Genomic DNA, 22,970 nt, shown 5'->3' with positions numbered 1-22,970 from the left:
GTGAAAACGAGCCAAAAAAGGGATCGAAAATCAGTAGTTAGAGTCAGTGTATAGCTCGGACACGTATATATCCCTCTGTTCGTAAAATAAAGGAGCGAGAATCACGCAAAGTCGCTGCACTCGCAACGACGTATACGTATATATTAGGAGGGGGTGGCAGCAGTCCTCACTGTAAGGTAGTACTTTGGTGTAGGTGTCCGCATGCAGGGGTACGAATCGCGCAGACGCGTCGTTTATGGATTTTCCTCCGTGGAACGAGAGAACGAGGAGGCGAACAGCAGCAGTAGCGTCGCGGCGCTACACACTCGAGTCGCTAGCCTGTGCACACAACCCCTATCGTCGTCGTCTCGTCGACCGGCGCGTAGGGGGGATGCATACATCTACATCGCTCTCTCCGTCTGTGTGTGCGACTGAGAGAGCCAAGAGTTTTCTTTTTGGTTTGAATGCCTATTCGCATCGCTAAATTCATTGTCATCGAGTTTTTATTTTCATATACTCTCTCTCTCTCTCTCTCTGTCTCTCTCTATTTATCTTTCGTTTTGTGGACGAGAGTCATGTGACTGTGCATGTGTGTTGTGTCTCGGTGCGCCGAGGTGCGCAACTGACAACACGTTGTGCCGGTCTAAACTGCTGTCTAAGAGTATATCTGCATTTCACTTTTTTTCATCGATGTCAACGATTACCTCGGACCTAAGATAGATTCGCATATCTGCTGCTCGGTAAGTCTGTTTTTCTTTTAATCGAAAGGGGCGTGTTTATGGTGATTTTGATGGCCGTTAAGGGAAACATTTTTTTTCTTCGACACAACTTTTCCGAAGGTGGGCGTTGCGGAATGTCCTTCCAACTGCAGTGAACACAATTCAGAACGTTACACAGAGACTTTGGATCACTTTCCTAATATGATCACGTTTGCAAGTGTTGTGACAAGCCTGGTTTATCTTTGTTGTGTGCTCACGATAAATATAGGTTATTGAGTTAATACTGATTTAATGTCTTATCGTAATTCACTATCGTCGTTGTGATATACCATGCTGTTCATACATAATTAAAACGAAAATCGCTTTCTATCATTTTTAAAAACTTTCGCTGCAAAATGAACGAAAACAAAACTCGGAATAATAAAATATCTATCATTGCAACATGTCATGAAAAGTAATGAATTACAAAACGCGTAAAGTATGATAGTTAAGTAAAAGTTAGTAAATTAATTTGAAATACGTTATTTGCTTGTACATAGTACATTAAATAATAGGACATTGCGTGCGACAAGCTAATAAAAATAGAATTAAGAGATTTATGCGTACAAGATTTTTGCAATGATGACTTAATTAAACATGTATAATTACACTCTTCTATCGATCGGCTAGCAACGTGGGCTATTCCAAGAAAAAGTAAAACCACAAAACGTTTCGCCTTGTTCAATTCTTCTGCGATAAAAAACAGATGAAATATTTCTCTTACCAAATAATACCGATATACTTTTAGAGTGATAAATATGTCACTGTACAACAGAAGCTCGCTGGCACGTAAAACTTTTTGAGTAGAGTGTATCGGCAATTAATAGTACAACACCGGACGACGTAACAAGGCTCTCTCTCTCTCTCTCTTTCTCTCTCTCTCGTGCCAATCCGTAAGCGATAATATTTATGCTCGTGGTCACTATTTGCGGTCAGGATAAAAAAATATTTCTTCGTTGTCGGGTTTTCGCTATTAAGTCCAAGCGACGGTAGGTAGCAAGCGCAATTCATAGAAAAGTCCTCGACCGCTTGTCGGCTGCGTCGATAAGATATTGTCAAACTAAATTGCGCGACAGCCATGTGCTCGCACCCGTGCCTCGACATGCTTTAGTCAGCTTTTGACTTGTCATCGTTTGGCTTATGTTTCGCTTTTTTTTATCTTCTATTGATGCGAAAGCTTACGCAAGGTTCAAAGTGATTGGGATTTGGAGTGTCGAGAGAGCTTGGCCAAACAAAACGATTTTAATTAAAACCGCCAGGCTTTTATTTTGAAGTGTCATTCACAGTAACATAAATATTAGACGTCAGAATGAAATAAGCGTACGGTAACATATTTTTTTACTCATACTGTGACGTCTACTTACTTACTGCAGCGTGCAATTATTTATTTTGTGTGACATTTATGACCAGTGTGAAAATCTGATGATATAACATTTAGTGAACCTGTTTAATTGGATTTATCGCAAAAATATGATCAATGTTGAATATAAGCAAATGTATTGGTTATAAATTAACGTAGAAATATATACTTACAATTAATTATAAATATATACTTACAGTTAATTTATCTATATGTCAGGGTCTCAAGAGTCTCGTGACATTGGCTCAATTATGTTGTGAAATTAAGCAAAAACTTGTCCTTCTGTAACTTCTAGTTTGAAACGTTTGTTAATTCAGTAAATATTTTATCTTGTCTGGTGAGACCTATTGATGAGTATTTTGTTTCAATGACCTCTGAAGTATTTTCGGACAATTTTTGATAAAGATCGGAATAGACTTGTAAATCACAACTATCGCAGACCACAGAGAAATGAACACCCAAACACACACGCGCACGCATACACATACACGCACACACACAGATGTCCAACTTCAAAACTAATATTAAACGCAATTCAGCAGGCAGACAAGCAGCAGCAGCGAAATGTGTCTACGGCAAATAATGGTGATCATCACCTTACTAGACGTTTCATAAATTAAAAAAGGGGAGGTGCTGCAATAAACATAGTTAGAGAGTCGGCATGGCTCTGCCGCGGTTATCGCTCAAGAGGTGCTTCCTATATGTGGTCTGTCTCACGGGGATGCTACTTGTGTTGGTGAATGTACGCCAGAAGGGCATTTGGCCAGGAATCAGATCGTCAAATGAGCAGCTGCAGCCTGCCAAAATCGTAACTGAGAACATCAAAGTAAGTTTATTGTGATTATTCTTTATTTCAATTCGAACGACCGGTTCGTTCTATCATTCTGCACGCGCGTTCTAGTTTAAAAAAGGCACGTGGTATTTATTCATTTTTATTTATCTGCGATTTTTTCAATCAATCTATCAATGTGACCTTCGAGGGCAAATGTATTATTTTTGCATTTTTTGTGCAGTGGTTATTGAAAAATTGTAGGTATCAATAGGAGGAAAACTTTACCGTTGCTTTTATACGATGTATTATTGAGTTTATACAAAGAGAAAGAGAGAGAGAGAGAGAGAGAGAGAGAAGAGAGAGAGAGAGAGAGAGAGAGAGAGAGAGAGAAGAAGAGAGAGAGAGAGAGAGCCAAAGTGTGACTACCATATCTAAGCTAATTACTCCGATAAGTAACTTTGTAATGAACATAGAAATAAATTAGCTTGCACACTGCATAAAATTATTACGCGAGGATTTTTATTTTATCAGTGCTGTCGATTTATGTGATGTCATTTTATTATATTTATATAGTTTTTCCATGCATGCTTTATGTTGATGTGTTGGAGCAATTATTTGAATAAAAGGCTATTGATCATATGAAAAATAGGTTTTACAATTAAAAATCTTACAAATATAACTCACATAAAAAATATGAATTTATAAACATCTTTCTAATTGGCAATAATGCTAATGTTAGCTAGATTTTCATAATAAGTCCTTCCAGCGAAAATTCAAGACGTATTCATGAGAGAAAATGAAATGAATAAGACAATCCATTAGAAAAATGACATGAACGACAGACAGTAAAATTGTCTCCTTCCACTAATTTTTTTTAACTAGCATAGCGTTTTGTGATATTGAGGTGTAATCCGATAGTAAAGAAAAATGTTGTGCTCCTTGCGAATTAAAAATTTTCATTTTGTTCGAATTTCACACAATGCAGATGAAACCTCTATCGCAGCCTGCGAAACCCGTGACAAAGGCGAAGAAGGTCTCGCGAGTACAACTGAGACCCGTACTGAGAAAGTTTCCAGTTGAGGTAAAACGCCGTGCAAAATTGTGCACTGGGCTGGCTACTTATTAAACGTACATGACTATGTAATTATTATATACACATTGTACTATGTTGTTATTCCTTAATATAATATAATAATAGTACTAAAATTACCTTGTAAATAAAGAAAAGTTATTTACATATATGTACATATGCTAGCTTCTAAAAGTCTAATTTATTATGGACGATAAAGTGAGCTTGCATAATGCATTGAATTCTGTAGTGGCATGCAACAAACTGTATATCACTGAAACGTGATCAAAATAGAGAACAGAGTCATTTATTATTTTCCAAGATTAATATATACATAGATTCTGCGAAAGTGCAATATTATAGACTGCGAATACATCAGCGTAGATTTTGCATGTGGAAAGACAATGTAAAGAAGTATAAACATGATGAATTTGTTTCAAAGTGAGAACTGACTTTTTAAATAAGTACCCAGCCCATGTAACATCGAGAGTAAAGAAAAATATTTAGATGACTGCAAGCGTGAACGCGCAAAGTATATATACAATGCCGAGAGCGAACTCGAAAAGTTGCACTGCAGCAAAAAAAGCACGCGCAAGCTTAGTCCGTTGTACTATATATATTTGCTTTTAAATCAACGACCCCATCATACAAAATTACATTTTCGCATTCTAGATACATAGATTACAGCTCAAGAATGAAGTGGCTTGTTAACTTTTTCTCTCTTAGAGGCGAAGAAGATTAGAATTTAGGCAATATAAGTGTATGATTATGATCATATTTTTTTTTAAATAAAAATCACGAGTAAAAATCTTTCATTCAAACAGACGAGTTTCTAGTGTAGAAATTTATAACAAAATGAGTTTATTTAATTTGGTAGATTTTTACTCTTCAACACAAAAAAGCTAAGGTGTGTTTTATAAATTTCACTCTACCCACAAATGCAGCTCTTGCCTCACCACTTTATATATAGTATACATTTCTATATAAAAGCATTAATATAACACTGTGCGTATGGAGTGCTTATAAAAAAATTCAAGAAAAAGTTGCGTTTCTGCACTTTTTAAATCCACACTTTTTAACTTTACTATGTGCAATGACTGCAATTTTTATAATAAAAATTTGTTTCACACATTATCTAAATGCAACTATTTGAAATTAATAGAAAGCAATTGATAGCGATAGTGATTTAAATAAAATAATAGCTACATGCTAAAAAGAATTTCGTTGATGCAGGTATTGAATACAACAGGGATTTTAAATGCTATCGAGAGTATAATAGACATAAACGACCCATTGAAGAAGCCATGGTACATGAAGGGCGGATTAAAAAGGCCAATCCCGGCTGCTAGGTCGCGTCGTACTGGTCGAAGACTTGCTCGACTTTGGCCTGAAGAAGATCCTCATGATGATCGAGTGACGAATCAAGTAAAATTATTACTTAATCATACAAAAATTTCCAGTTGTTTTTATTCTAAATTGAATGAATTTTTGTTATAGCTGATGTTTTTACCACCGGAGTACAATAAGTCAAGTCCAGACATACGCTTCAAGAAGATTTACATTCCACATGGTATGAATGATGCGAAGAGTGGCCCAGATCTCTTTTTTCAACAAGGTTGTCCTGTAAACACTTGTATGATAACACGTGATAATCCTAATGACGCAGACTTGATCCTTTTTAAGGATTACGTAACGCATGTAGGTCGACGAAATCCCAACCAGGTAAAACAAATACTGTCATCTTTTACAAATTCGAAGCTTCTGTCACGAAAATCTTGAATTATTTAAGAGAACGTTGAAAGTATTTTTCAATATTACGAGACAAACATAAATCATAGATCTTGCCAACTACTTTCAGAACGACAATAATAATTTAGGATCGTTTTTGCAGGTATGGATGTTGTATTTTTTGGAATGCCCGTATCACACTCAAAGTGTGAAAAGTGCTATAGTGAATTGGACTGCAACTTATCGACGAGACAGCGATATTGTTGCTCCATACGAACGATGGCAGTATTACAATCCGAAGATCATGCAAATACAACAGAATTTTAATTATGCTGCCAATAAAACAAAGAAGGTAAAATTATCGTTGCACAATTTTTCAAAGTTGCATGTACAGATATATGAAATTACCCAAAAGTATAACAAGAATATAAAGACGACCGATATTTTCTTATAATTACAGGTTGCTTGGTTTGTGTCTAATTGCCATCCACGCAATCACCGTATGCAGTATGCCAAAGAGCTTTCAAAGCATATTCAAGTGGATATTTATGGAGCTTGTGGCACTTTAAGGTGCTCGCGTACACAATCGCAAGCTTGCTTTGATATGCTCGACGCCGACTACAAGTTTTACTTAGCATTTGAAAACTCCAACTGTCGTGATTACATTACTGAAAAGTTTTTTGTCAATGGTCTAGGGTAAATATTTTCTTATAAACACTTAATTTTATAATGTATTATTCATTTTCGAAAACTAAAACTTTGCTGTCAACTTCTTTATAAAATGCATGATCAATATTGTAATTAATGTCTGATCGGTGATCGGTACAGTAGGTTTCTGTAAATGGAATTTTTAGAGTATGGTGATATAAATTTATATGAAAACCGTTAATTATCTCTGTTGATGAGATTTAATTTTTATTGACAAAAATATTAAAACATAGATATTTGAAGCATGTTGACCAAAAACGTACTTTTCTACTTAATTAATACGAAAATAAATTTCGCCGAGTTGCTGCAACTAACAGGAGTTTCATATTATGCAGGCACAACGTACTGCCAATTGTGATGGGCGCCCATCCAACGGATTATGCTCGAAGTGCGCCATATCGTTCCTACATTCACGTGGACGAGTTTGAATCGCCTCGAGAATTAGCCGAATACCTTCACCGACTGGACAACGACGATGAACTTTACAACTCGTACTTCAAGTGGAAAGGTACAGGAGAGTTTATCAATACGTACTTCTGGTGTCGAGTTTGCGCGATGTTACACGACGAGCGACGAAAGCCAAAGCACTATAAAGACGTGAACGAGTGGTGGCGAGGTGACGGTGTGTGTGCCGCTAACTCCTGGCGCGAACTCGATCATTTGAGAGATACCTGAGAGGAACTCACAACAGCCACTATGGCTGATAATACTTTTACAATCTTTATCAAGGGAATAAATCGATAGAGGTTTTCAAAGCTCCGTTTTGGCATAATGGTTTTGTCAAGTGAATTCTCGGAGTTCAAATTGACAGGAATTGTGATTATTTATTTTCAGACAAGTATATCTCGGCGCACAACTCGGATTATTTGTTGATGTCATGTTTTTATTAATTTGGCTGATTTTCATGAGTTACAATTAGGTGTAATACTTTGAACTGAAGTTCAAAACTATTCTGAAAAATTTAGTGTTACATAAATTAACAATAATATTATAAGACGGAAGTCCTAAAATAAAAAAATGGCACATTATATTCTGTTATGATGAATTTTCACGTGAAATATGTCAACAAAGCTGTTATATTCTGATAGATAATATATACGTTTATGCAGAAAAGGAAGCTTAGGTCTTTATTAAATTTTATTAAATTGATATGATTAGATCGATTGTTTCTAATTATTAACTTCAGTTATTACATTATTGTTACTTTATTAACAGGAAGTCATGTAAAATATCAATCATGTTTAGAAAAGCCCTTGGTACTAAACAAAGACGAAAGACAATGATGATTACAATAAAAATAAACAAATAGTTTTGAAGTATATCGGAATGTTCAATTTCTGATGGTACTTCAAAATTTCATTATTAGGATAGAAATCAGAGGTGTCTAATATAAGGCCCCTGAATATTTTTTTAGCGTAGAAAAAAAATTGCATGTGTTTCGTAGTAAGTAGTCGCAGACACGTCTGGCGAAAAATTCAGAATATAAATATGTGCCATTTTCAATATGAATCAAAATTAATGGGAAATAATCTTGTACAGGAACTTCATATTTTCAGAAACTGCTTGAGGAAACATTTGTTTTGAAAAGTAATATAAGATCTCAAATATTAAACGTATGAAGCATAATAAAATAATCAACTAATCAACTTACATGGTAAAAGTCTATATATTTTTCGGTGCGATATTAGTTTCATTTACATTTATTTGTTTCACCAACCTGCAGACAGCATTTTCAATAATAAGTCAAACTGAATATGAGCTGTTTTATACTTTTAGATAATACGAACAAAAAATTTAATACAATATAGCGCATAAATCATCGCAAAATGCGAGTATTTTGACGTAGCACAATTTTTTCATATTTTTAATGTATGTTACAGCATATACATAAATTTAAATAGTTCCTAGGGTATATTTTATACTTCAGTGATCGCGAATGAGCACCCGTTACATTATTATGTAACGTAAATCGAAAGAAACTGATGGGATTGAATCGATGCCATGAGTCGATTTTCTTGTATATTTTGGATTTCAAAAATGTGTTATGATGTTTTGATAATTGAAATAGATGTATGAATTTCCGTTGCAAATATAAAACTTAGATGACACTCACTTGTGCATAACTTAATCAAATTTTTTGATTAAAAGATATTTTTCACTTTCTTCGCTATGACTATGATTTCCACAAAGTTATTTGTATTTGTTATACAATTTGATATGTTTATCAGTCATTCGAATTGACTTTTATTTTCTCGGCTCATTTTATTTCAATCCGATTATAGTTTTACGCCAAGGATCATATGCATTTATTTAACATATGTTAGCTCATATTCGTCACTCTTCGTTAAATAATATTATTTAACGAAAAGTTATCATTTTAAATGCACAAAAGCTAGTTGCAATAGGAAGATACCGAAAAATGTAATTCAAATGCGCCGAATGGATTACTGTTAATGACAAATACCGCGACTGACTAAATGATGAAAAAAAATCGAACGAGATTTTTTTCTCGACTGTGTTAGACGACGTTCGACATTCGAAATACAGTCCATACTAATTAAGAATAACAACTGAATTAGTTAGAGTGAAGTTTGTTTAAATGATAATTATTACTCAATAACGACGAGTTGATCTTGTCATTTTGTAATAGACTAAAAATTTCCATAATACGAATCTTGTTAAAGAATTGTCAATTGTCACGTAAATGTTATAGCACATTCAATTGCGTAAAAACTTTTGTACAGTTCTTTCAAATTGTAAGGATTATCAATTCGATTGACATATCGTTTTAGTTAAAGGGTTTTAAATATAATTAGGTAGGAAATTACATATGATATAGACATGGATTTATTGTATCCATTTGAAAAGATTCTTTCTACAATATTGTATCTCAATACATTATTTTTTTGCATAAAGATACTTTTTATGTCAGTTTGTTAAGTCTATAGTTAGAAAAAATTTTCGTAGTGACTCAATCATATTTAATAAATATTGATTATTAAAAATTTAATGCAAACACGGTCTTGTCAAAAGCTCGAAAAAAATGGTGCTGATAGTTTTGTATAAAATATGATTTGATTCTATACATTTTACATCGAATATATACGTAGGATTCTAATTAATGAGCGGTTGTCTGTATTATATCCTGTATCTAGTCTACGATTAATGATTTTGTAAATAGTAGCTTGTAAAACGTTAATCGTTACTGTGCTCGTAAAGGTTATGTAAAAAATGTTAGGTAATTTGTACGAGAGAAAAGAGAATGCAGAATCTGCATATAATCATAAAAATAAAATGTAAGTGCAATGGAAATCTGTAGTATTGAAATATTTTTGTAGTTAATTGCTTTAGTATTAATTGCTAATAATTTATTATTTAAAATTTGCCACGAATAATCAAAGTTTTATTCGAAACACAAAAGACAAAATAATACAAATTTCTATGAGCATTTAAATATTTTCTAGTCATTTATAGAGATTTGGATGCTTTTAGTTAATTGTTACAAAATTATTTATATTTCATTATATTTGACTGATTCGTATTACATCTTAATCATTTTTATTTAGATTTTCATATTTTTTTAATATGAAATTTCTTTATTGATGTTTCAGTTCTACTCATCATATTTTATTCAACGTAAAATATCAATGTTGAGCTATTATTACGAAATAAAATAACGATAAAAACGAAAATAAAAAGTAATCAACCTTCTCATTTCCCTAAATATCCTTAATCATTCTTTGATTAATATCATACGAAGAACTAAAATATTTAGACTTAGATAATTTCTTCGGTGCAGGCAAGCTTATTTTTCAATGAAATTTTACTTTAATACACATTGCTTTTCCAATAAAAATTGATGAAATGTTGATTTTGTAAGAGTATTAGGAGTTTATTTTTAACAATTTCGTTTATTACATACATCTCGACTGCTATATCATATTCTAAGGATATTTTAACATATTTCTACAGAAATATACATGTCTGAAAAGTGAAGGAATGCAAAGTGAAAGTCAGTCGAATACCCAAGCGCATTGGAGTTAGTAGGAAGTTGTGGTCGAACCTGCTCGGTCGAGCTTACAGATAGATCTCCAATTGTTTCCAAGACCCATAGTTATATTGAAAAAATTGCTGGAAATCTGTTGCTGAAGTAGTGTCAAGAGGGAAGATACGAAATATTCATAAACGTAATTAAAACTCGTTTACATTTTACTGAGGAGGGCCAAGGCGCGTAATGACATTCATGGCTATAGCTACATTATTCATCGACATTCTAGCTCCTACTGGGGTACTGTACAAATTCTCTCTCCCTCTCTCTCTCTCTCTCGCTCTCTCTCTCTATCTATCTATATATTTATCTATCTATCTATCTATCTTTGCTTATCTATATGCATGCATTGAGGCACGATCGTAGCTGAACTATTATTACGAGGCATTTTCGTCGTTCTTGATTGGTTTATTGCACAGCGCATTGGAAATAATATCGAAGCTTTATCCATTGGTTTTGCGTTTAGTTTTATAGGTAATTATAATTTATATTCCGGCACACCAACGTGTCTGTAAATTAAGTTACTTTATGGGCCTAATAACAATGTACTTTAATGTCTTGTTTTAAGTTTAAAAAAAAATAATTTTAACGAGTATAGCGTATTTAACAAAAAGAATAAATATTGCTTCAAATAACAGTGTATTAAATTGAACTCAATGAACCGATAGAAAGTTTATTATAAACATATATCAATGAATAAGCAATAGCATTATCATCCGATATGAAAATCCTTTTGTGATAATGAGTAAATCATAAATTTTATTACAACGATGAAATAACAATATTGTTATGTGGCTATTATATTAATGTGTAGAATACATAAACTTATTTAATTCTTCAATGTAACTTCACTTTTTAATTAACCATCTATAAATAGCAATTTATTTGTAACAGAGAAAACAATTGTTTTTTATTGACGCAATTTGCACGAAAAACCCCAATAACGACCAACTAGTTATTATAAAGCGAAGAGAAAAACAGCGAATTTTCAAAGAGAATAGAAGATTTTTTTAGGTATATACTCTTGAGCGAGAACATTTCACAGTTTGATGCACTTTCTACGAATCAATTCGCACGCTCGATTGTACATCTGAAGCATAAGCCTCAGGGTAAACTAGCGTGTGTATTTTTTTTCTAATCTTTTTTTATGTCTGTTCTTTTGAAAAACAACCGAGAGAGATTTTCGAATTATACATCGTGCAGTGGCTTCCTTCTTTTTTTATTTTGCTTCCCCACTGGTTCTGTGCAGTGCGAAGTACACTTTTCGGGTTGAAACGCGGTAGAATAGAAAGGGGTTAGCGGCTAGATGCCTCAGGTGGATTAAGCTCACAACTTCAAACGATTATTCTTCTTTTTTTTCTCGCTTGCACAAGTTGCACATGCTTCAGCTCTCGTTTGTTAGTTGCTAGCTCTTTTATTGTGAGCGTGGTTACTCTTTGTCGAACAATATATATTTTGTTCGATATTTTAAGTTTATTCTTGTGGTTGTTCACTCACAAAATAAGTTGAGTAGTACAGAAAACAAAACTTGTGTTAGTTTACTATAACTATAGGTCTGATAAATTCTTGCAATAATCATGGAACGAAGCCCAATTCTTTTTTCACATCAAGCACCGATGGATTTGACAGCACCATCTAACATAGCCAAGAGTGAGAGGAAGAGAGAGAGAGAGAGAGAGATAGGGGGGGGGGGGGAGGGATTAATCGTGTCTTTGCCTTGGAGCGTAGTGCATTATACAAGCTATCCCCGTATGCACAGCAGTAAAGCTCTCTGCAAGCCGTCAATCGTAACTCGCACGTGTGCTAATTGTTATGTGTGTGCACGTAATGCTGTTATCTTGGCGAAATTTTCCGCGCTAGACCAACGTGAAATGAGAATTTGCACCAGGTAATATTCGCGATTCGCACGAGTGGCTAAGCAATTTTAGCATTGGATTTCTGTTTGCTTTTAACTTCAACGCTGCCACACACAAGTGTGGTATATTTCGTGAAGTTTGTAACAAGTAAAGCAAAGTGGATAATCGTGTTTGAGCGAGCCCCTGCGAAGCTTAAGCTTGATTTGGTTATTAAAGTATAACTTTGATAATAAGATGTTACAGGTCGAGTGGTCGTGCATACCTAAGTCGGCTCCGATAATGAGCATTAAAATTTAATTATTAACCCGACGGAGGGAGGAGGAACAGGAGAGGGACCAAGTTATTAGGCCTACTAATTCTATGTTGCCTGAAGTTTCATAGCATTATTTACTCAATTTGATCATTTTTCGAGCAAACTAAGATTTTCTTTTTTTAACCGTTTGATTTGATTGCGCACGCTAAAACACGATATTATGGCATAATTATTCTCAACGTTCCCACAAGAGCAAGCATAATAGAACTTTCCATGAGATCATGAGGTGGGGAAAAAAGAGAGTAAAAATAAAAGTGAGCACGGATTATTATTGAAAACTGATTATCTCCGCGAGAAAGCACAGCTTTACTCGACGATTAGGTGCGCGCGGTCGAGTAGCTAGGCCTTTTTTTATTTTCCTAAAAATAGCCGCGCGAACGCCTCGCGGTCGATTAGTCCCTTGTTTTTTCTTGCTCCTTCCCTCTCACACCTTCGCCCCATTCGTAGAACAACGCACTTACGTGCAAGCACCGTGAGCGCTTATTGAGTAGCCAAAGCTTTCTCCAAGCGAATACACGATTATCGGGCAATAAGCGCCGCGCAATACACGCAGAGAGACATGCATACGTATATATAGCGTATACGGGAGCGAGGGAGGCAACGACGTGGCTAATGCGCTTGGCAATTTGACAAACCGAGCGAAGAATCTGTTGGCTCGCCCGGTGAAAGTGTTAATATATGCGCGAAAATTGCTATAGGTTTGCGCGCCACATGCTTCAGCACGTAACGCGGTCGCTTCCTTCGATGGGCGCGAACGGACGAGACTAACTCATGTGAAGTATCGCGTGTACACGCGTTGAAGCTCTGACGGACGGCCTTCTTCTCCTCTCTTCTTGTGTGAACGATTTCACGGGCGACGATTTCTTCTCTTTTGCCGATCTCCTGTCTTTTGCTCGATTCTCTGTGTATTTAATAGACTCTTATATATACGACGGAGAGAGGACTTTTTGCACCCTCTTTTCCTTTGCTCACAAAGGCTACTGTTGCCACTAGCGGACGGAAAGGGGTTTTACTCGTACAAATTTATTAGGATCAATCGCGATTAATGGCGTGTGGCAACCAAAATTTTTTTATCATTCTCCGTTGTTAATTTTATCTAAAGTTTTATCGTAGATTATAGACAAGATAATTTTTTCACTTTATTTTTTTATCCTCGTCGAATTTCGAACTACAAATAGCAAATGTTATTTGGAAGTTTTCTGTTTCAAAGCTTAACATGCGATCAATCGGTGACTTTCTGCAGGACATTGTAATTACTTTCATGTCAACATTTTTTCGATAGGATGGGACTACTGATGAACCTAGAAAAAGCTAGGAAGAACATGGAACTGAATGGAATAAAACGAACGTTACCCTCTACTTTCGCACGTTCTTAATTTATGCAACTCTGGCAAACAAACTTGCAAGAAAAATTCAGCATTGTCACCTTTTACGCTGTGAGCACGTCGACGTTTTTTTCTATTTTTTTTTCCATGTGTCAGCGTCACCAGCCCCCTTTTTCGCTTCTTTCGCTCTTTTCGTTTCATCTCCCTTCCTCTTTTTCTAAAGCTTTTTCATACATGTACACACGCTCTTTCTCTAGGCTTGCGTCCCTGAAAGCGTCACGCGTACTACTTCGCCGACGGCTAACTGCATTTGCTAAATGAAGCGGGTTGGCTTAAGCTTTTCTCGCCGAGTCGGAGCGGGTACAAAATAAAAGCGTCCTGAACAAACGTGCGCGCTCGCGCGCTTTTGTTGATGTTGCTGCTAGCCTGGAAAAAGAATGATGAAAATATATATACAGAAGAAGCGAAACTCAAAATGAAACTAATTAGGTGAAAATTAATTTTTTCTTAATCTTTTCAAATTTCTAAAAACATATAAACAATGATAATGAGATCTATGATGAATTTCATTACTTACGAGTCAAATAATTTCTTGGGAAATTTTTTATCATAACAATTCGGTTGAATAAATGTCGAATATGGTATGTACCCTTACATAAAATTATAAATGGAAAATTAGGAAAAAGTAACATTTTTTAAATCTATTAGTAAAAATTTTATTTTAATTAATAATGCAAAAATATGTGCGTGTACGAAATACTTCTATTTATTTCAATCTTTTACAGATTTTGCTAACATTAATTAGTTTTTTTATCATCGTTTATCAATCATTTATTATCATACGTACCATCTTGATTACCAAAAGTTCAACAAATCGATGCTCGGCAATGTAAAGAAAGGGAAAGCGGGTATCCACTTTTGGGAAGAAAATCTTCTATATTAATTTTTTTACTTATTTTTGTTGTAAATTCTCATTTATATGAACATTTATTATTATTTACGTTTGTTGTCATGAACCTTTGTGGTCATCAAAAAACAAATAAGACATTGGCACAGGACTTATTTTTACCAGGTGATATTTATTCATGCAATGAATGAATAATATTTGCTTTGAGTAATCTATTTTGTTCTCAAAGATCCTTGATAGATAACTTTGTGTATAACAGGTCGAGATAAGTGAACAGCAATTTTTTCTTAACATCTTTCGTTCCATATTTCTTCTCTATATTATATCTAGTTATTACGATTATATTAAAAATAAAAGTTACAAGCGATTGTTTATAATGTTAGGAAGTGTATTTGTAAAGAAAAAAATAAATCATAAGTGCGAAACAGGAATACTTAAGCGGCGATTAAACGCGAGTGCAAGCACAAACAAATCCATTTCACCAAAGTACAAGCAGCCAAGGCAAATTTTTTATAACAATAACGAACCCAAACTCAATTTGAAAGCTTTGGAGTATTATTGAAATTATTGAATCATAGATAACTATAATAATTATATATACTATAAACATCGACCACTTGAAAAGTGAATAAAAATAAGAAAATCTCAACCAATGACGACGACTGACAATACTTACATCCTATCCGATGTAAAATGAATAAATTTTACATTACATATATGTGGCAAAGCAAATATAGTATACGAACGACGTGCGGGACAACGCAAAGTTTAAATATTATCTATGATCTATCGGTCGAGGTGTTAATAGTAATAGCCCATATGTACACACGACCATTCATTTCCTAGCTTGGCTATTTGTTCCCTCGGTGACACCAAATATCTACCACCCCATTCGTACCTCGCACTCTCTCACTCCCACTTACAGCTTATCATTAACACCATCTCTTATCAATATCCAAACGCCATTTTCGACGGAAATTCACCCTCATACATAAGCTAAAAGAAAGTGGAATTTCTTCAAGATATTCGTAACGCGTTCACATGACACCGACACAAATACATATATGTAAGCACACGCATTGTTGCTATATACTTTCTTGTCGCTTGTTCTTCGAGGAGGGAATGCTTAATTCTTTCGTCGTCCCCGCAAGGGACGAATTTATTGGTTTCTTTTTCTCTTTGTCTTGCACGCCCCATGCTTTTTCTTCTACTACTTCTTCTACTTTTCTTTGTACTTCTTTTTCTTTTGGGGGGGGGGGGGAGAACGATCTCTTTTATATCTACTTGTGGGCCAGTATTCTCTCATTGATCGTTCATTCCACGAACACGTGTATATGTGTTATTAAACTGCTTGAGCTATTCTCTGTTTAACAGTTCTCGAGAAGGGTAGAGATAAAAAATAATAAAGCGTAACCGAGCACTGGTTTAAATTTGCTCAGCCTATTTCTCATGTTGTTATCTGTCTCGCTGTCTGTTGCAAATTAGTAATTTTTTCTTATGAAAAAGCACTAATGGTTTCGAGACTTTTCACGTTCGACGTGTCATTGCTTTATCGGTAAAAAAATGATTTTCTGAGCTATTTTTCATTTGCTTTATTTACTATCTGTCAAGAGCGCTATGTGGTGGAGTCGTATATATTCTTTCAAAATGTTGTATTTTTTATGAGTTTATAACTACTTTACAAACTCTTTCATTTGTTAGTTATATACTTTAACTTCACTTCACAAACTATTTATTGAACAAGTTTAGAGTTGTTATGGAAAATACGTAAGGTTACTTAAGTACTATGTGCGTATTGATTATTGTTTATTATTTTATTAGTACGCACTGTTATTGATTTTTCTACTCAAAATTAAAGTTCCGCATGAAAAAATATGAAAATTCTATGCAAAAAAATTAAAATGAACAAAAGAGATTCATATGTTGTAATAAAAATCGATTTATGATTACTCGGAAAAAACAATATATTTCCGAGATTCACGGTACCAATTAATTTTACAAGTTTACGCTAGATGGATTCAAGTTTTATCTATGTGATATGTTAGATATGCATATATTTATCTATTATTAATAGAAATGCTTATTGAAATAAACAAATCTTAGTATTTTTGATATTTCACAATATAAAGACGCTTAAATTGAAAAGGAAGGAAAAAGAAAGCCATTAGTTTGCCTCGTTACTGCAGCGCGAGTGCTCGGCTAATCGGTGAACGCGTAAACTCTCCCCTCGTCTTGCGCTACTTCGAGTACAAAAGAATTTTCCATCACGGTTAATTCCCAGCCAATGACTTTATCATAATAAATCAGGTGGAAACCTTTGAAACACACTCGCATATAGCCGAGTCGAGCGCACAGCTCGTTGCTCAGCAGCAGCAGAAGCAGCGCAAAAAGCTCCCCTTTCGTCCTGCCTACATATACCTGATTAAACTCCACGCGTGGCCAGTGAAGCAAGTGACGTTGTTGTTCGCTTGTTCTTTTTTCTTTGTTTTCGACGACGCGCTCCGTTAGATTGTTCAGAATTACAGACTCTACAGCCGCACGCTCACCTGTCGATCAAAAGAGGAACGCTCTGTAGCGTTGCAAAAACAAAAACAATTTTTCCCTCCCTTGCAAAGCATGAAAAAAGTCTTCTTATATGTTTTACACGCTTGGCATTATGTTTTCCCTACCTTCATTATTTTTATTTTCTAATTTTATCCAGGCTCCAGCCGTATTAGTATCATAGGTTATACACTGCTATAACATTGTGGATATCTCTTTTCTTCTTTTATTTTGTTATATACGATCTAATGTGACTTTGTATTTAATACAGGTCATCGTGCAATTTTCCTTTGCGCGTAACGCACATCTCCTTTATTGCATGGGAACGGTGGTTATTATTTTTATTTATACTCAGTGAATAATATATTTGCTTAAAGTAACCATATGAAAAATCAGATACAATTATTAAATATTAAGTCATTTATTTTCTTTCGACTAATTTGGAGTAATTTTCAGCTTTGATCGGCCATTAAAATTCATTACTTGCCGTTCAGTCTCATCGCTTTAAGCGTGAAATTTTTCATCGTTGCTTTCGCTCGCGTAATTAACTTGTTACGCAATTAACAAGACGTCTTCGTAGCGACGTGCATGTATTGTTCGTCATTGCAGAAGAGAGTTGCGCGCGCGCGCTCACGATGGCTGCACCTGCATTTAGCGACCGAACTTTCATCCGCAACAGGTGGCAACAAAATAATTGCGAACGCGAGCGCACGAGTGCCGCAAAATTGTTGGCCCATTTGCCAGGCTGTCGTCGTCGTCGTAGTGCTCGATACTACGTTATGAGCAACATAGATTAAGCTACGTTAATGCAATTGTGTGCTATCTCTATGTATGTGCAGCTGCTGTCGAAGCGTCGAAGATTGATGTAGAAGCCTGCTGACGTTAATTGGCTGTAATGAAGAGCTACAAATTACATTGCAAAATCTAGACAATGGCAAATTGTTTTTGCGCATGACGGTTTTGAACACAGGGTATTGTCAACACGAATCGAATGAAATGAAAATGTCTTTCAGGCGACTTTCTTTATGCTTAATAAATTTAAAGTTCTGGTGTAAGCTAGATTAATGTCATTCCGCAAAATTTCGTGCGCCATGAAAGCTTTTTTTTAACGAGGACACGCGTAAAGAGAAAAGTTTTTACATATGCATAATCCTTCCTTTTTACCGGTGATAAAGTTAAAGAGAGAGAGAGAGAGAGAGAGAGAGAGAGAGAGAGAGAGAGAGAGAGAGAGAGAAATGTTGCAATATATAAACGAATGTTTTTTCGAGGCGTCAACTACGTCGGGGATTTTATTCGCTCAAGCGGAAAGATAGACTAATAAGGCGCGTGCCGCGTACATGTGCAGCTCGTTACGCTAGAAGGGCTGGTCCGCTTGAAAGAAGAACAAAAGACAAAATAAAAGACTAAATTGAATTTTTTCGTCTCTACTCATTTGCATTTACAGCTTGCGCAGTTACGTTTGGTTTATGCGCCACGAGGCGAACTAAAGAGTAGTGCGTTTCTGGCGGGAGTTCCTCGCGCCTTCGCGCGCGAGAAAAACAGATTTACTACGCTTGTCTGAAAAATTTATTGAACAATGAAAGTTAGCAGTTGAGAAAAGCTTGTCTAGGATTATCAATATTATTCGAAAAATAAAATAACTAGCTGACATTTTCATCAGGGATTATATTTTTATAGCTAAAATCATCCAGATGTTAGAAATTCCGCGAAAAGATTATTAAGTCAAACAAACACTAAAAGCGATTAAAGTGTGAGAGGTGCTGATAAAGTCGTTAAATAATGAGCTTCAAAAAAGTTGATGAAAAAAAGAGAGGCAGCGCTAGCTCAAGTTATTAAAGCGGACAAAATAGAAGGCTACAGTCGAATACTTTTGCGAGCGAGCTTATTTACTCGGCGCATTTGTCTATGCCACACTCCCTGCTGATTCACTGCTGCACGACCGAAGGCGGCGTGTGTTGTTTGCTTACGTCAGCTATTTCGAAGCGCACGCGAGGCAAATTAGAATTTCCAACTGATCGTTTTATCGGGAAATCGAGGGGTGACGTCAACCTATTATTGCACTCGAAATGCTTCGCGGAAAATTAAATTTGCAGTATTAGCGCGTCTGCCGAAAATTCAAATTAATTTATCACGCGCAAGCTTTAAAATTAGCCGCTAGTGCCCGTCATTTACCGAGAAAAAACTTATTTCCACCTATGACTGATTGCTTTTGTGCTTAAAATATAACGTCGTCTCGACGAAAGTCGCTGCTCGATTCCGAAGCCAATTGACCGATTTGACTGTTCGTTAAGCCGCGAAGCATGGAAAATTTCCGCGGAAATCTTCTCGTGAGCAGAGCAGAGCAGCTCATCCGAAATCGTTTGTTTTCGTTCGGTCGAAGCCCCTCTGCACTGTATATATGTGTGGCGTGGCGGCTGCGGTACGCACACACCCACCTACACTTTCCAAGGCCACGCGGAAATTATCAATCGACCTCTTGGCTCTGCGGAAGAAAACCAAGTTTGAATAAAACAATGTCTATGTAAAGAGATGCAGTGTAAAATCAATATAATTACCGTTTCGAAACACTCACACGTACTTGCGAAACGTTTTTTTCGTTTTTCACCGAACAACGAAAGCTTATCTATTATTATATCTTTATAGCGATCTCAGCACCACTAAATGTCCTTTCCATGTTTACAATATCTTCTTCTACAGAATTGCTTCAATTTTTAAATATAAATAGTGTACTTACTAATTTACTTTCGATTTTTTGAGACAAAAGTGGATACTTATATGTAGAATATTCGAATAATTGTTTCTAATTCATTGCATTCTCTATTAATTCCGAATGCGCTATACGTATACTAAAACGAACTATACGCATCCGAGCTTTTTATTGAATATTAAATGTACTACACACCAAACAAAGTATAACATTTTCCCTCGTAACTAACTCAAATAGCTTAAAAAATGTGAAATACATTTTAAAAGCGTATTTAAAGAGACGTCCGCGTCTATGCAGCCTCTCCTTAGAGTAACCTTTTCTCCTTAGCGAATTAAGTCGCCTTCGTACTAAACAAATTTCTGTTTCTTTCTCAAGATGCCAAAGCGTAGCAGCGAAAGCGGCACAGACGAAGGGCTAAACGCATTGCTGGTGTGCGTGGAAAATGGGGAAATTTAACAAAATAATTGAATTTTCTCACCAGCTGGTCGTCTAACGCATAGCGAGCAACTCTCGCGTCCTGTGTGCTTGTTTTTGCGAGCTTAATTGAACGTTTTAGAGCTGCCAAAGTTATTGTGCCCGAAGTACCGTCGGGTAATTGTGTTAGCTTCTCGTGCCGAAGAACGAGCCACCTTAATTCGATAGTGGTGTCGGATGAATATTTTCAACGCTGTTACGTCCCCTAGCTTTTCGGCTTAAAACTACGGGACAACGCGATTTTACTAGTTTAATTACAGGGATGTTCAGATTTGTAACAAGCGCGAATCAAGATATTGTATATTTATTAATTTTATAATATCATAGAAGAAAGAACGTAAATGAATCCGATCGTGTATCAGAGTTACACATGCAATGAGTAAAATATCAGAAGTTGAAAAGTATTGAATAATTGATGAATCTTTGCTTGAAAAATAATTTCAAAAAGTAAAGAAAAAAATATCAACAATCAGCTGTTAGCGTATCTAAATCATTTGAAAACAACTTGGCTTGTTATACCGAGAACAAAAGGAATAAAAGCAAAGTTGAAATGGCTGTAATATCGAAGAAAACTGACATGTGCCTATAGAACTGGAGGACACAATAACACATATCCTTCCGCATATGGGACGTGCCCAAGAAATATTCCGTGGCAATAATATCGGGAAGCGAAATATTCGTGAAAGGTAGCACACGCAGTATCAACCCCTCAGGCTCTCCTTTTCTCTTCGGATATATATTGATAGATCTCGTCAATGTTCGCCTTCGAAATCGAAAAAGAAAGGTAAGTTTTTTTCTCTCTCTTCTTCCACCCTCTTCTTCTGACATCGAGCTATCCAACATGACTTTTTTCAGTGCGTTATACAACTAGCTCGTGGCATTGGGCTATCAGCAGTAGAAAGAAGAAAAGAAAAAAAAGTAAAAAGCTCGGGAGGATGCGCGAGAACCATTCGACGATTTTTGGTCCCTAGAGACTACGCCAAGGGTTCATCATCAACTGACTGTCCGCAAGCTATTTTTGCACTGATCGTCGCTGGATTTACGACGATGGATGTATTTTACGTTGACAGCTCTTAGCTTTTATTCTTCTGTGCCCCTTACTACGTTTCCAGGTGCTAAATGTCGTCGGAAAACGATTAATCAGTCACTACATATTTTTTTGAAGTAAGCCTGTCGTAAAAGATATAAACTTCACTTTATCAAGTCCCGAAATGTATCGCATGATCCAGCTAAAATAAATATCGTACGGTGGCGCATAGAACCGAACAAAATTATTTCTATTGCGTGCGCGTAGCTTCAGGTATGAAAATGAAAGCTAGGCTCGCTTGTGAGCAATTGCCGCAGTCTCAAGGCGCGTGCGGGTAATTTGAAAAATTAAGTCCACCTTGAAGCAGCAGCGAAGTCGAGCAAAAGCAAAAAAACAGAAATAACCAGTACCTCGCGCGCATGTTTATCTTTCATTTTCAGCGAACTCTACACTTCGCGCATACTTGCAAAAGCGCCAACGAGAATTGAAAAATTAACCGCAACATTTAATTGTTCTCATTCGCGACAAGTAGTATCACTCTTATTGCCTTCTGGTACTTGCTCGTTTTTCCTTTTTTTTTTCTTGTTACTTTACACCCACGCGCTTTCGCTAAGGTTTTTCTCTGCGAGTTGTGTGTCGCGTGTATCCCGCGGAAACGTTCAAACGAATGTAGGTCGAGCTTGGAAATAACGAAAGCCCGCATAGTCGCTAAAAGCTAAGCCTGTATACGAAGGTGTAAATGGCGTCGTTTTCTTATTTTTGTTTCTCGTCGCAGTTCTACTTTTACATTGTCAGGGCTCGCTACATGAGATGGGCGTTATCGATGTTCTTTACCACAAAAAAGAAACCACCATTATTTTTCTACATCGGAAATGTAAATATGTACAATGTTTACTGTGGATCGCTTCTAAAAATAAGCTGATCTATTCTAAATGTGGGAAAGCGATATACCTGAAATAGGGTTTGTCAAAGCAATCGACAAGAAATAATATTTTGCCAGAGAGTCTTGAATCATAATGTTATTTTGGCGATGCGTTTGTGGATGCTTCGGATTAATAAAATCAATGGCACCTTGCACTCTATAGATACGATTCTTATACTTACTCTTCTATTTATTTGAAACCTCGCGTAGCTCATTGCAAGCAGTAAAACTGAATGAATGCCAACTATTATAATTTCGAATTATTGCAAAATTAAATATATGTGGAATCTAGGTCCGAGTAAACCTTTCAAATTAGAATCCTCCAAGTGCGCCCAATTGAAAGTTTCTTTAATGCATATCAAAAGTCTCCTCCCATCATCGATAAGCTGGAAAAGCTTGAAGCATCTCTGCTCGAGTGGTTTACATGAAAATGAACGACGATCTTATATTGCACACGATCTTATCGTAAACGAGAA

At 35.8% G+C, this 22,970-nt stretch overlaps 1 protein-coding gene across 3 annotated transcripts; it reads left to right on the top strand.

The window, feature by feature from the left end:
- The first annotated feature begins 296 nt into the window (after window positions 1–296).
- LOC131664952 (glycoprotein 3-alpha-L-fucosyltransferase A) lies at window positions 297–9,983 on the top strand. Of its 3 annotated transcripts, none has more exons than XM_058936450.1 (8): window positions 297–719; window positions 2,640–2,923; window positions 3,855–3,950; window positions 5,172–5,363; window positions 5,436–5,660; window positions 5,830–6,018; window positions 6,127–6,362; window positions 6,710–9,983. In XM_058936450.1, the coding sequence occupies exons 2-8, from the start codon at window positions 2,759–2,761 to the stop codon at window positions 7,047–7,049; spliced, it is 1,443 nt and encodes a 480-aa protein (XP_058792433.1). In that variant the 5' UTR covers window positions 297–719; window positions 2,640–2,758; the 3' UTR covers window positions 7,050–9,983. The 3 variants fall into 3 exon arrangements, with proteins under 3 accessions (XP_058792433.1, XP_058792432.1, XP_058792434.1); XM_058936449.1 differs by having other exon boundaries at window positions 2,637–2,923; XM_058936451.1 differs by lacking the exon at window positions 3,855–3,950 and having other exon boundaries at window positions 2,637–2,923.
- The last annotated feature ends 12,987 nt before the right edge of the window (window positions 9,984–22,970 follow it).

The sequence above is a fragment of the Phymastichus coffea genome, unplaced genomic scaffold, assembly GCF_024137745.1.
Source record: "Phymastichus coffea isolate CEN01 unplaced genomic scaffold, Cenicafe_Pcof_1.1 PCOF00046, whole genome shotgun sequence".
In the NCBI taxonomy this organism is placed as follows: Eukaryota; Metazoa; Arthropoda; class Insecta; order Hymenoptera; family Eulophidae; genus Phymastichus; species Phymastichus coffea.
Note: the sequence above shows the minus strand (reverse complement) of the source record. Positions and strands in the feature narration are given on the sequence as shown.